General features: G+C 39.2%; 1 protein-coding gene across 2 annotated transcripts in view; it reads left to right on the forward strand.

Annotated features, from left to right (window-relative positions):
* Positions 1-14673, forward strand: part of NOTCH2 (notch receptor 2) — a 166271-nt gene that overhangs the window by 64002 nt on the left and 87596 nt on the right. For both annotated transcript variants that reach the window (XM_025872548.2, XM_073896049.1), the window contains exons 3-4: positions 6844-7103; positions 10643-10978. In XM_025872548.2, the coding sequence (XP_025728333.1) occupies positions 6844-7103; positions 10643-10978 (596 nt within the window). The remainder of the gene's footprint in view (positions 1-6843; positions 7104-10642; positions 10979-14673) is intronic.

The raw sequence follows: 14673 nt of genomic DNA on the forward strand, positions 1-14673 counted from the left end.
TATAGGGAATAACAAAAGAGATAATAGCTGTAAAATGCATGGCAAATACATAATACACAGTAAGTGCTTTAAAAATGTTGGTCACTATTATTACTATTATTAGCTTAAGCATAGAAGAGCCACTGAAATGGTGAGGAGGTCAGGAAATTATTTTCCTTTTAAAATTTATCAAAATTTATTTTTAAAAATATTTTATTTATTTGAGAGAGATAGAGTGAGCGAGTGAGAGCACAAGTAGGGTGAAGGGCAAAGGGAAAAGCAGACTCCCCGCTAAGCAGGGAGCCCGATGTGGGACTTGATCCTGGGACTCAGGATCATGATCTGAGCCAAAGGCAGATGCTTAACCGACTGAGCCACCCAGGCACCCTGGAAATAATTTTATACTAAGGAATAGTCCAAAGTACTGAATCCTGTAAAAAAGGAACCAAAGGGTCAACATAACTATCTTTAAGTTCTTGAAGGGCTACAGGTTAGAGAAGCAAAGGCTCATTTTTTATTCTAGAGACAGTGAATTTTCTAAGTGAAATTTTAGGGAGGCAAAAAAATTTTTAAATGAGATATTCACATAGTATTAAATTTACCCTTTTAAAGTGTACAATTCAGTGGTGTTTGGTATATTCACAGATATGTGTAACCATCAACAGTATCTATCTTCAAAACATTCTTATTATCCCCACCCTCAAGAAGCTCTCCACTCCTTGGTGGTTTCTCTGTTTTCCCCTCCTCCGAGCCCCTGGCAACAATAATCTCTTTTATATCTCTATTTGCCTATTCTGGATGTTTCATAAAAATGAAATCATACACTATGTGGCCTTTTGTGTCTAGCTTCTTTCAGTTGGCATGATGTTTTCAAGGTTCATCCATGTCATAACATGTATCAGATCTTCATTCCTTTTCATGGCCAAATAATATTTTATTGTATGAATATACCACATTTTATTTATCTATTTACCCATTTATTTATTTATCCATTTATCAGCTTATGGACATTTGGGTTGTTTCTGCTTTTTGCTGTTATGAATAATATGACTATGAATATCCTTTACAAATTTTTGTATGGACTTACATTTTTAGGTATCTTGGGTATATACCAAGGAGGGGAGGCAGAATTTAGGACATCAGAAAGAAAGAGCTTTCTTTTTTTTTTCTTTTCATTTATTTACTTTTTAATTTAAATTCAATTAATTAACATATATTATTGATTTCAGAGGTAGAGGTCAGTGATTCATCAGTCTTATATAATATCCAGTGCTGATTACATCACATGCCCATCACCCAGTTTCCCCATCCCCCCAGGTCCCTCCGCTCTAGCAACCCTCAGTTTGTTTCCTATGATTAAGAGTCAAGAAAGAGCTTTCTGATAATGCAATCCACCCACACTGAAGACTGTTCTGTTGTTGAAGTAGTGAGCCATTAATTTTATTTTACTTAACAAATGCATGGTGTTTACTATGTGCCAGATACCATTCTAAGTATTTTACAATTATTTAAAAACCCTCTGAGGTAAGCACTATTATTAAATCCATTTTACAACAAGGAAGTTTAATAACTTGCTCAGGGTCATACATCAAGTAAATGGGGAGCTGTAATTGAAATCCATGTGGTTTGGTTCTAGAATCTATACTCTTAATAGCAAGAACAATAATAACTTCAAGCATTTATTAAATTTTTACTACTACTCAGGCACCCTGCTTAACTGCTTATATTCAAGTAGAGATTGGCAATCATCTTTTAAGGATATCTTAGAAAGAATTATCTCACTGGGTAGAAATTACCTTAGGGTGTGTTGAATCCCAAGATTCTGTTATTCCAAGGATAATATCTGGCCTGAGGCTTTTAAGATGATCAGAATTTATATCAAAAAGGAAACTGTGAATATGAATGGTGATTATTGTAGGAATTCACTTAATAAGACTTGTCAGAATATGATAATGTTATATATAACTTAAAAGCAGTAACCAAAAGTGACTTTTTGAGATTGTGAATGGAAACCTTAGAAAAATGGAAGAATTAAAGTTTTGTAGGAAAATGATCCCACTTTTCAAATGTTCAGTTTCAAGTACTGCAGAGTATTTTAGGATAAGTGGATGACTTTTAGTAAACTGAACATATGGAACTGGAGCTGTTTATGTGGGTACATGAAGGTAGTTGTTTAAAACCAAATGAACAACAACAACAATAACAAATGCATATGAAAGGAAAAAGCAGTGCATCCCAACTTAAAGCTCCCCCATAACTGATGGGGAAGAAGAAGAGGAATCAGACTAAGAATTTACCAAGCTTTGAGATAGAGGGCGTCCTAGAAACCAAATGTAAAAAAATTAAAATGTTAGAAGGCGTGGTCAGAGACACCTCTTACAGGAAAGAATTTCTTTAAATAAATATTTTTAGGTTTATTCTTTATTCATTAATTTATTTAGAGAAGGAGGGGTGGAAAGGGATAGAGGCAAGAGAGAGAGAGAGAATCTCAAGCGGACTTCACGCCCAGCGTGGAGCCCAATGCGGGGGCTCTATCTCACAGTCCTGAGATCATGACCTGAACTGAAGTCAAGAGTGGGCGGATGCTTAACCGACTGAGCGGCCCAGGCGCTCCAGGAAAGAGAATTTCTTTATGATGAAATTGCAGACTGAACTTGACGAGGGGAAAGTCATTGCTCTAAGAGCATAATTTCTGGGCGATAATTAGAATGAAAGTTTTGTTGCAAAGGGACAAGTAAGAACTAGATGGAAGAGAAAGGGAAACTGTGAAATTAGGCCACAGTTAGAGAAGTTTGGTTGTGATAGAGGAAGAGTTTGGAAAGGGAAATAGGGCTTAGGGAAAAATGTTCATTAAAACATTTTAAAAGAAATTTGTTAATTTAAGAGAGATTTGTTAGGTTAAAGAGATCTGTACATGTTTTAAGGTAAATAAATAGGCTGATTGATGTCTAGCCCTCTAGAACATTTTAAATAAGAAATTAAATATTATATTAACAGTAGGTCTAGTTTCACATAAAAATAAGATGTAGTTCTGTGTATGGACTTTAGGAGACTAAGTCAGTTGTACATTATGTTATCTCACCTAGAGTAAAAACCTCAAGCTTTCTTCATGGTGGTCTACAGACCCCTCATGATCTGCCTAACAGTATAGCTCTCATCCATTTATCTGCTACTCTTTTTCTTAATCCCTTTGAGAGAGCCACAGAGGTCTTCTTGCTATTCCTCAAACAAGTCAGGACTGTTTCCTATTTTAGGTCCATTGTATTTGCTGTTCCCTTTGCCTTGAATACATTTCCCCTCGATACCTGCATGGCTCGTTCCTCACCTCATTTAGGTGTTGACTGAAATGTGCCTTCTCAGTGAGGCCTTCTCTGATTTTCCTATTTAAAACCAAAACATTTCATTTTATCTATACTCTACTATTCCCAATTCCATCACCTCCCATCCCCCGTTTCTTGTCTTATTATTTTTTTCATAGCACTTAACTCTACCAAACAGATTATATATTTTACTTACTAATCTTGTTTTTTATCTTCCCTTACTAGAATTTAAACTCCACAAGTTCAAGGACTTTCCTAGCACTAGAACAATATCTGACACATAATGGGCACTTACTAAATGTTTGTTGCATGAATGAATGAGTGCAATATTCTTTGCAGAAAACTGATGTGAGAACATTCTTCTTCATCATCATTAACATCATTATTAATAAGCCTGTTGGATGCTATATGTAGAATTGGGCTTCATATATTTTCTTACTCAAACTTTTTCTTTTTCTTTTATTTCTTTTCTTTATGTATTTGAGAGAGAGAGAGAGCACAAGTGGGGGGAGGGGGAGAGAGAGAAGCAGACTCCCTGCTGGGAGCCCAATGTGGGACTTGATCCCAGGACCCTGGGATCGTGACCTGAGCTGAAGGCAGATGCTTAAAAGACTAAGCCACCCAGGCACCCAGCAAACTTTCTCTATAAAGCACCAGATAGCAAATATTTTTGCAAGCTAAATGGTCTCATGACAACTACTTAACCCAGTTATTGTAATGCATAGTAGCCATAGACAATCCATAAATGAATGAGTATGGGTGTGTTCCAATATGACTATTTATGGACACTGATATTTGAATTTTACATAATTTTCAAATGTCACAAAATATTATCTCTTTTTGACATTTTTCTAAACACTCAAAAATGGAAAAACTGGGCACCAGGGTGGCTCAGATGGTTAAGCACCTGCTTTCGGCTCAGGTCATGATCCCAGGGTCCTGGGATCGAGTCCTGCATCGGGCTCCCTGCTCAGTAGGGAGCCTGCTTCTCCCTCTGCCTCTCTCTCTCTCTCTTATTAATAAATAAATAAAATCTTTAAAAAAATGGAAAAACTATTCTTAGCTCATGGGCCATTCAAAAAATAGGCAGTGGGCCATAGTAGGTCTACAAGCTGTATTTGCCCACCTCTGCTTTTACTGGTTTCTTAAACATACCTTAGTTGAAACTTATTTTGATGTACTTGGTAGGGAGCAACAATGCAGATTAAACCCTAGTGACACATAATTCAGGAATATTCTTCTTTGGCTCCAGAAATTTTCATATTGTTTCGTTTTTGTTTTCCTGGGAACCTTATGGTTTCTTTACATGTTTATGATACTAATATTTAAATAAATTTGCATTCTCTGAGCAGATGCCACATGATAGTGTTGGGGAGGTGGTGGTGGTGTCATAGTCCAGGAGCAAAGCTGGGAAAAGCCCACCCAGGTTTAAAATTTTGCCATTATTTATAAGGTGAATAATTTCCGTATGGCTGAATCAAGAGTGTCAGCCAGGCTTAATGCCCATAGGACTGCCACTGTGAATGAGAATTGTGTTGCAGTTTTTAACATCATCCATAACAGACTTCTTAAATAAGTTACAAATGCTTTTAATAATATAGCTCAGGGATAATTTTAGCTATGCTACATTGGCAGTTTTTGTTCTTCTACTTTAAAAAAAATCAGAAAATAACCTATTATCAAATCAAGCTGTGATCTGAATAAAGCATCATATTTTCCTCAATACGTGCGAAGAGAGAAAAAAATGTTTCATTTACAAATTTAACATAAGGCTCTTCCCATACTTGATTTTGTTCAGTTCTTACAACAATGTAGGTAGCTTTATTAACTACTTAAAATGTGAGAGAACTAACAGTGAAGTTAAGAACACGTCTAGGGTCACAGCACCAGGACTCACTCCAAACAGGCCTCTGACCATATGAGGTGTAGACACTCCTCCCAGAAACTGCAGCCAGTCTTTGGTTTTAGTGCTCTGCCCTCTCCTCACTGCCTCTCCATCTCTAGCTTCACCTGCTCATGAAGATGCTCAGAGCTCTAGCTGCTCCTGGCTCTGCAGTGCTTCCTGTCTTCAGATCTAGGAAGAGGGGAGCCACCTACCAGCTCTGTTTCCTCCTCCAGCCATGTTACCTACTGCACAATTCTTTTGGGCATGTTCTGTCTTAGTTCCTTAATAGTTGGTCCTCCTCCTTTTCTCAATAGCTGAGACCTCTGAAGACCTCACCTTGCCAACCAATGCCCAAGGAAACATCTTGGGTGTGATTGGACAAAGACAGGAAGGAGGAATACACGATACCCGTACTTCAAGTCTGGGCGACAGGGAGAATCAGGACACAGAATCTGCACATAGGGAGCTGTGATGGGAGCTGGTTGTGAGGGGGGAGTTTTATTGGTTTAAGTGTGTCATCTTTGAGGTAATGATGGAGCAGCCTTGTAGACTTAGTTTGCTATCCTTCAAAAAGTAAAATGGAGAAATAGGTTTAACCAAATATCTGAGGTGACAGCCAAATGGTGAAATTTATAGTTAGAATCAAAGTCTTTGTGTTACTTTTGAATGCTTCTTAGAGGTCTCATTTAAATAACCCCTATATTAGGAAAATGGAGACTATCTATGCCTTTTTTTAAAAATGCTGTTTAGAGAATGTAGGATTGTCATAAATACTACGTACAATTTGGGATGGTTGCATATCTTATGAATCAATGGGTTGCACATAAAAAGATTCCTCAACATGCCACGTGGAGAATGTTACAGAATGTTATTCTTGAATTGTTTTGTCTTATTCACTTTGGCATTTATATGGTATCTTAGATATTTTTATGTCATTTTCATTATGTTTTGTGCTTTTTATTTGGTTAAAAAAGCTGCCTGCTATTTATATCTTAACAGATTTAAGTTTTTAAAAAGGCCCCTTTGAACCCTTCCCCTTTCCTGTACCTCCTTTTTCTTTCTCCATCACGGAGAAATGTAACCCCTGAACATAACCCAGAAATCTAGATATAGGCCAGTTGATGTCTCAATAGAAACAAGAAAAGAAGAACTTATTATTTCTCAGTGCCTAATTGAGAGAAAGCACATGATATTTTACATGTTCTAAATTGGAGAGGATAAGAGGGTCCGTCCATGCATTATCATGTGAATGTCTTAATCCTATCAAATGGCTTAGTCAAAATGAGAAAGGTAATGAATTTAAACAGACAAGTATCAACAGTGCTGCACAAAAAAGTGCTGTTTCACCATACCCGCCTGTACGTACATGAGAAAAGCTGTGGTTGCATTTTGCCTTTGATAAGGATTGTGCTGACTGGCCATGGCAGACCATGCTGGGTCACCCACCTGGTATTTTGTCACCTACTAAGACTTGAAAGGACATGAGAGTGTGTGGTTAAGTTCTCTAAGCACTTCTGAACTAAGGCAGTTTTACAGGTTGTACCTTTAGGTCTCTCAATTCATAGTCTAGTGTTTTCTTGAATGCACTGCATTATCTTGTAAAGTTTTTGGACTTACAAGAAGTCAGGTGTTTTCATGGACTCCTCTCTTTTTATACAGATGTCCGGAGGGTTTCTTGGGAGAATATTGTCAACATCGAGACCCCTGTGAGAAGAACCGCTGCCAGAATGGTGGGACGTGTGTGGCCCAGGCCATGCTGGGGAAAGCCACGTGCCGATGTGCCCTGGGGTTCACAGGCGATGATTGCCAGTACTCGACCACTCACCCCTGCTTTGTTTCTCACCCCTGCCTGAATGGAGGCACCTGCCACGTGCGTAGCCGGGATGACTATGAGTGCACCTGCCAAGTTGGTTTTACAGGTAACAAATGTGACTCAGGGTCATATTTTCCTATTCTCAGCAGATACCTTTCTTTAGCATCTCTTAGATCTTGACATGTTGCTCTTAAGGATTCTCTAACTCTGGTGTACATTTAACATTATGATAAGGAACTAGAGTGTTCCAAACAACTATCTTTAACTTCCTTTTGAGAGTTCTAAGAGGGGAGAAAGAGAAAGGCAGAAGTATTTGACTGCCTAAAGTGTATATGTCAAGATTGGGGATCAGAACTTTACTTCACTGTCACTAGAAGAAAAGCTGTCTGTGCTATTGATTACTTGCTTCTTGACATTCAGGGCACTGGTTTTTCGGGTTTTCTGTATTCTGACTATTCCTTTTGCTTCTGCATTGCCTTGTCCTCATCTGTTAAATTTTTGTGTTCCTTGGAACTCTGTTTTGAGCCCTCTTTTGAGCCATATCACAGCTCCCCCAGCTCACTGTCTCCAATGGCTTCAGCTGTCATTATCTTCCTCAGTTGCTGGTGACTCTTATAGTCACCCTTTTCACTCCACCCCTACCCCGACATTCAGGCTCGTATTTCTAACTGTCTGATGCATATTATCCTTGGAAACTCGACAAGTACCTCACACTCAACATGTTGATATAAATGGGTGGTGGTGATGTATAGTCCACCTATTTCAAACTAGATCCCCCTTCTCCCTTACCCCACTTAGACTCAGGCCCCTAACCTAGCCACGAGGCACCTCTCACCTGTCTACTGTTCCCCATTTCCTCTCTTCCTCTGCACTTGAGGTCTAGTCTGTCTATGTTGGTGACAGCTCAGCCCACACCTGGGCTCCTGCAGTTGCTTCCTAACTGGTTTCCTTGCCTTTACTTCCTTCCTGTCTTGTTCACCTGTCCCATTGCCACATCTTTGATCATAAATGTCAATCCTCTCACAAACTCACCTGCTTACAATGCCTAATGACATTTTATCATCCACAGAGTCAACTGCAAACTCTTTTACATGGCTTCCATAGCCTGTCATGGTCTCGGCCTTACATCTTTTTATAGCTTCACTTCCCACAAGCATCTAGCTCTAGTCACACCCACAACATTCTCATCATTTCCTGACAATGTCACACTTCCTGTTGCCTCCATGCTCTTGCGCACCCCTTTGCCTGGAATGCCCTTTTCTATAATTGGCGATTGCCCAATGTTACTTAAAATTCTGTCTTAGTGACTTTTTTGTGATTCCTGTAGGCAGTTAGTCTCTATGTTCTATTATCTTATGTGTCACATTTTATTGTGTAATAATTTTTTAAATATGTCTCTTATCTGACTAGTTTATGAGTTCTTCAGAGGTGGGTTTGAGCTTTATTCAAAATGAACCACAGATGTTTATTAAGTTAGATGAGGAAAGCAGAACCATTCACTATTTTGTCCCCTGCTACACCAGCAATTCTGTAAATTTGATAAGCAAAAACTAAAAACATACTTAGTAAACTAGACTGGATCAGTTAGTTTGTAATACTTGTTTTACTGATTTTTTCATTAAAAGGTGTTAGTAGGGATAGAGGATAGTTAGAATGGTCCATTATCTTCATCATGACCATGACAGAATTGTTGCTGTGATTCATTGAAGAGATTTGGTGGTTAAAAGAATATTTTTTCCCTGATTGTCCGTTTTGAATTGTTTTGCTCCACAAAGGAAAGGCATAGCCATTTAAAACATTTTAAACCTGACTAGTGGAAATGGCAGTAATGTCTTCTTAATAATTAAAATGTTACTCTGAAATGATCCCCATATTAAAACTTCTTCCTTTGCCATTAAAAGGAACTGTTCTTGGTGTTCTGCAGGGCTCTGATTATTTTCACACATCTGCCACTTTTGTTTGTCTTTAGGAATTACAACAGTTAAGTTTACCCTTTTGGTTTTGTGGTAGCCCTTATACTCCATCTAGTCAGACCTTCTTAGCTTATCTCCACTCATAGTTGAAGAAACAGAGGTGGGATGTTAGTGCATGTACGTAGCATAGATTCAGGGACCTTTCTGTTTCAGTTGTAGGCAAATACTCTATACACACGGTTGCCAGAAGGAACTATTTTTATCTCTTCTCCAGTGTAGGTAAGTTCCTCTCAGAGGAATGAAGAAAAAAAAGGAAGAAGAATTTTAGTTCCTTCTTTTTCTCTCTGCTTAGCATCCTGAGATACATGTGCTGTGCCCGTTTTTTTTTTTAAGATTTTATTTATTTGAGAGAGAGAGAGTACACAAGTGGGGGGAGGGGCAGAGGGAGAAGCAGACCCCCCACTGAGCAGGGAGCTGGACATGGGGCTCAATCCCAGGACCCCAGAATCAAGACCTGAGCTGAAGGCAGATGCTTAACTGACTGAGCCACCCAGCCGCCCCTGCTGTGCCCAAATTTTTATTGTACCTTTCCCCTTTGATGTGACGTTCCTTAATAGAGAGCACTTCTGTGTGCTCATGTGTCATCTCCTTCCTTTTAGAAAAGCTGTCATGGCTGTCATTTGTTTTTCTATGGGGGACAAATATTTGGATGTTTACCTAGACAACCGATTGGAATACTTACAAGTTCAGGGGGCTCTCATAATCTTTAGCTAAAAACAAAAAGCTTAAGCTGATAAAAACAAAAATCCATATGAATACCAGATTTACTAATAGCATGGGAATTTTTTTTTTCTCTGTCTTTCTGTCTCAAAGACATGCTGTAGGATCCAGCACATTGGAGTCTCCTGGCTTCCTCGTATATTTTCCTACCTGAGAGTCCACAAGACTTACCTTTCTAGACCTTTATTCTCATGACAGCTTCTAGTTTTTTTTCATAGATAAGTAGCCAGAGATTCTTCATTCTCTTCAAACACATCAAACACTATTTATAGCAAGACCACAATTAATAAAATGTTTCCCAGGATATGTGTGTGGGTTGTGTTTAAAGGAAATAGAAGTAACATTGACTCGTTTCTATCATATAAGATTAGTAACTATATATTGTGGAAAAGATCAATGCATTTTATTCACTCAGAAGGCATGCTTTGAGAGCCTACTACCGGGATCCAGCCCCTGCCCATGTGGTGTGTGATATAATAAATGGAAACAGCAAATTTGGAGTGTGTGTGTACATGCGCAGATGTGTGTGTGAGAGAGAGTGACTTAAGGAGCTGAGAAGGGCAATAGGGAAATTTCTGAGTAGAGTTGTCAAGTGGGAGTTCACTAGGTAAACAAAAAGGAAGATGGCATTCCAAACAGAGGCGCAGCTTATGCAAAGACAAGGTGTGAGTCAGGAGGTAGGATGGCATCCTGTAAGGAGGGGCTTCATACAACTAGCCTACAGTCCCCTCCGTGTGCTCCCCTGAGTCTTTGTATTTGGCTGAGGGTCCCAGGGAGGGCCTGTATCAGGTGATCTTGAGGAGGCTCTGGTTTGGGCTTCCTGTGAAGTTCAGAGAGCTTAGGGATTCTCCACACAGTAACTGATGTTGGGTGGGTGGGAGACGTGTGATGTTGATGATGGGGCTGGCTCCCACTTCAGTGGGCAGCACTGAGTTCTTTTCTCCTTCCTTAGGTAAGCTGTGCCAGTGGAGTGATGCTTGCCTGTCTCATCCCTGTGCAAATGGAAGTACCTGTACCACTGTGGCCAACCAGTTCTCCTGCAAATGCCTCACAGGCTTCACAGGACAGAAGTGTGAGACTGATGTCAATGAGTGTGACATTCCAGGACGGTGCCAGCATGGTGGCACCTGCCTCAACCTACCAGGTTCTTATCAGTGCCAGTGCCCACAGGGTTTCACAGGCCAGCACTGTGACAGCCCCTACGTGCCCTGTGCACCCTCCCCCTGTGTCAATGGTGGCACCTGCCGGCAGACGGGTGACTTCACATTTGAATGCAACTGCCTTCCAGGTAAGGAGAGCCCCTAGTGTCCTGAGGTTGGGGGATACACCTTCAGCACAGAAGGAAGGTGATGGGTTTGGCTCAGTTGCTCCTTTAGGAAATATACTTCCCAGCAGGGAAAAGGGGAAGTAAGAATTTTGTGTGGGGTGGGTTGCTGGTGAGGGAAGAGTTTTATGGGCATTAATAGGGTCCATAAACTGAGTAGGGGGTAATTTAACATGTCAGAGTTTATGATGATGAGTGGCTAGGAAATTGTTTATTGTCCTTTTTGGAGGAACAGCAAGAAATAAGAGAAACAGCTTTGAGAAAGAGATAGATAGGTCTATGGAATGGAAGGGAAGACAATGAGAATTAGATGTCGAAAGATATGTGTGATTAGTAAAGTGCTTTAAACTGAATTGACAGTAAAAGTAGGTGGTCAACTTTCCTACATGCTTTCACCTCTGAAGGAATAATAGATTATTTTCCTATCTACCTAAATGCACCCGCCTACCCTTTTGTAATATTACCTGGGCTCCTGGCCCTCTCCGTGTACCCTCTGTGACTTTGGGTAACCTTGCTCTGACTTGAAGCTAGAGAATTTTGGAATTGGGGTAGTGCTGTGTTACTCAATGGGCACTTTTTGATGTGTGCTGATAGAAAAAGTATTCACAACCAGACATAACTACAAGACAGAAGCCAGGAAAAGAGCAATGTATGGGAGCTTGGGGCCCAGGGTTCTGTAGAGATGGAGAAAGGAGCAAGCCTGGCCAATTCGCTAACCCCTTGTAAAAATGATGATGAGGCTGAACACCGAGAATTTTGATTGGGAACAGAACATAAGCAGCTGGAGCAGATGAATTACTAAGCAACAAAGATTCTGTTTTTATACAAATATCCTTAGTGCAAAAACAAAAGAAGGAAAACTGTAGGGGGGAAGAAAGTGCTAAGTAAGCAGAATTGCCTCAAAAAGAAGTTGTATTAGCTATTCTTTCAAAATGGGAATCTTAGATTCTGGTGTTGTGGATGTGGATCACATATAATGGGATTGTGTGTTTTATCTTTTGGGGATTAAAGGTCATATGTTGGTCCTTGGTATAAAACCAAATGGTAATTAATTCATTTCATTCAGTAAAAATTTATTGACTGCCACTTGTTTTCTGGGCACTGTGCTGTGTGCTTGGAAAAGAGTAATACAAGACGCTGCCACATAATAAAAAACTTTATACCATTTAACTGTAAGCCACAAGAACAAGCTATTAATTGTATTGCTTTCAGTTTCTCTTTCAATGAATAGGTAATCATTCTAGACACTAAATAAATTTTATTGACAGAGTATTACTGTCATCCACATTATCTTGTAGAAGAAATAACTAAAAGATATCTTTCTTCACTCCCATATTTGTTGGCCATATTCTAAGGGTTAAAGGAGACAGAAATGTAAACAATTTAATTTTACACATATTCTGATACTCTAATAAGCTAATAGTCTAAGTGGCTAATAATTGAGGTTAGCATGATTTATTGTTGAAAGGTAAATGTGTTTTTTCAGTTTCAAGAAAATTATTTTTAATAGTTGCCCAGAACAAGAGGTTGATTTGGCAGAGAAATACTGACGGGAAGTCAGAGAAGTCAATAAAGGAAGTTTTTAGCTAAGAGAGAGTGATTGTTCACTCCCATAGTCTCTGCATTGTTATCCATTAGCCACGATAAGAACCTTAGGGAATTCTGAGAGTGTGTCCAGGAAAGGATCTGTCAAACCAGAATAGTATCTCCTCCTTGAGAAAGGAAATAACCAGGGATTCCACAGCTGAGAGGCTGCCAGGGCTCGTGGGATGGAGTAAGGAGATCTTGGCTGTCTTTTACGCTCTGCTTGTAATTTAAAGTAAGACATTTGCTTACTCACTGATGAAGTGTGTGTGTGTGTGTGTGTGTGTGTGTGTGTGTGTGTGTGTGTGTGTGTGTGTTGGGTTTTGGGATGGGGATTCAGGGGGTGGGGAGAAGATTTGGCAAAGAGAAAACTAACATTTATTCAATGCCTTTTATGAGTTAGGCGCTGTGCCAGGTACTTCTGCATCCATTAGCTCAATTATACAAAAACTTTGGGGATAGGTATTATTATTCTAGTTTTCCCAGGTGAAATAGCTCAAGTGTGGAGATATTAAGTGATTCACCCAAAGTTGCACAGCTAACATGTGGTTAGGCTGAGGCCTGAAAACCAGGCAGGTTATTTCTAAAGCCTCTATATTTCACTGCATCACACTGCACTGCTTGTCTATCCCTGAAGGTGCTTTGAAAATGTGTGACACTCTTTGTTAAGTGCTTTGAGATGTTTGGATTAAAAAAAAAAGTAGGTGATACTTATACTTATGATCAAATACTCTTTGCTACATATCAACCTATACATGGCACCATGCAGACATTTAAGATAGTTAAGTAGACTAGTTCTTGCCTTTTGGGGTCTCATGATCTAAAACAGATGACATCAGCTTAGACAATATATAAAAAGAAATTTAAAAAGAATTCAAAACAATAGAAGATGCTGTATGTATTTACACAGTTTGTAAGATTTTATGCTCATTGTTTTTATGTCCCAGGTGGAGTTTGGAAAGTATTAACTTTATTTCCATATAGGGAAATAGTGCCTGGAGATTATTTTTTTCTGAGAAAGTCCTTTTCATAATGCAATACCATTCTCCTTGCCCCTCCTTCCATTGTGCTCTGCACTATTCAAGAGACTAAAATGTTACTTAAAATAATAATCACTATCTCAATGTAAATAACACCCTTATTTGAAGAGAATCATTGTTTCAGTTCTAAAAATGGAGAAACCAAGTCAGCAGGAGGGAAGAAGGCTTGTTAGGGTATTAAGCAACTCCCATATGTGCTTCCTGCCACATTTCAGGTCGTTACACTTTTAATTGAGGCCTACCCTAATCACCCTATTTCAAATAGTAACCAACTCCCTCCCCCCTTAATTATTGGCCCTGGTCTACTTTTTCTTTTCTTTTTCTGTAACACTTATCATCTGCTTAGTATATAATTTGCACTATATAATTTACTTCATTATGCCTATTGTTTATTGTCTGTCTTGTCCAAATTCTGCCACCTCTTCCCCTCTTCAGAGTGAAAGTTAGAATCTTTGTTTTTGTTTAGTGATGTAGCCCAAGCACCCCCAAACAGTGCCAAGTTCATAATAGGCACACAAATATTTATGGACCAAGTGAGTTTAGTATAATATCGTAGTATTGAGAATGTAATTTTGGTCTTCTCATTTTCTTCCTGGTATCATACGTCCTAGACTTAATGTGGCTTCTCCTTTGGTTCTTGTGTACTCTGGTACTGGGTAAGAATTTCAGAGTCCTTTTCAACTCTGAAAGTCAGGGAACCACACATAGGTTAGTGACTATATTCAAATGGTCAAGTTATAGTTCTTTTCCTGCAAAGGACACTATAGTTACTGTGAGTTGATTTTTCAATTTTTATTATTGACGTATAGTTGGCATACAATGTTATATTAGTTTCGGGTATACAGCATAGTGATTCGACAGTTTGATACGTTATGCAGTGCTCACCACTGTCCCCGTACAACACTATTATGATATTGCAGACTGTATTCCCTCTGCTGTACTTTTTACCTCCGTGACGTATTTATTTTGTTCCTGGAAGGTTGTCCCTCTTTGTCCCTTTCACCTCTTTGCCCGTCCTCCCACCCCCATCTCCTT

Source organism: Callorhinus ursinus, unplaced genomic scaffold (assembly GCF_003265705.2).
Source record: "Callorhinus ursinus isolate GAN/ISIS: 27379988/994484 unplaced genomic scaffold, GSC_fseal_2.0 scaffold9, whole genome shotgun sequence".
Taxonomy (NCBI): Eukaryota; Metazoa; Chordata; class Mammalia; order Carnivora; family Otariidae; genus Callorhinus; species Callorhinus ursinus.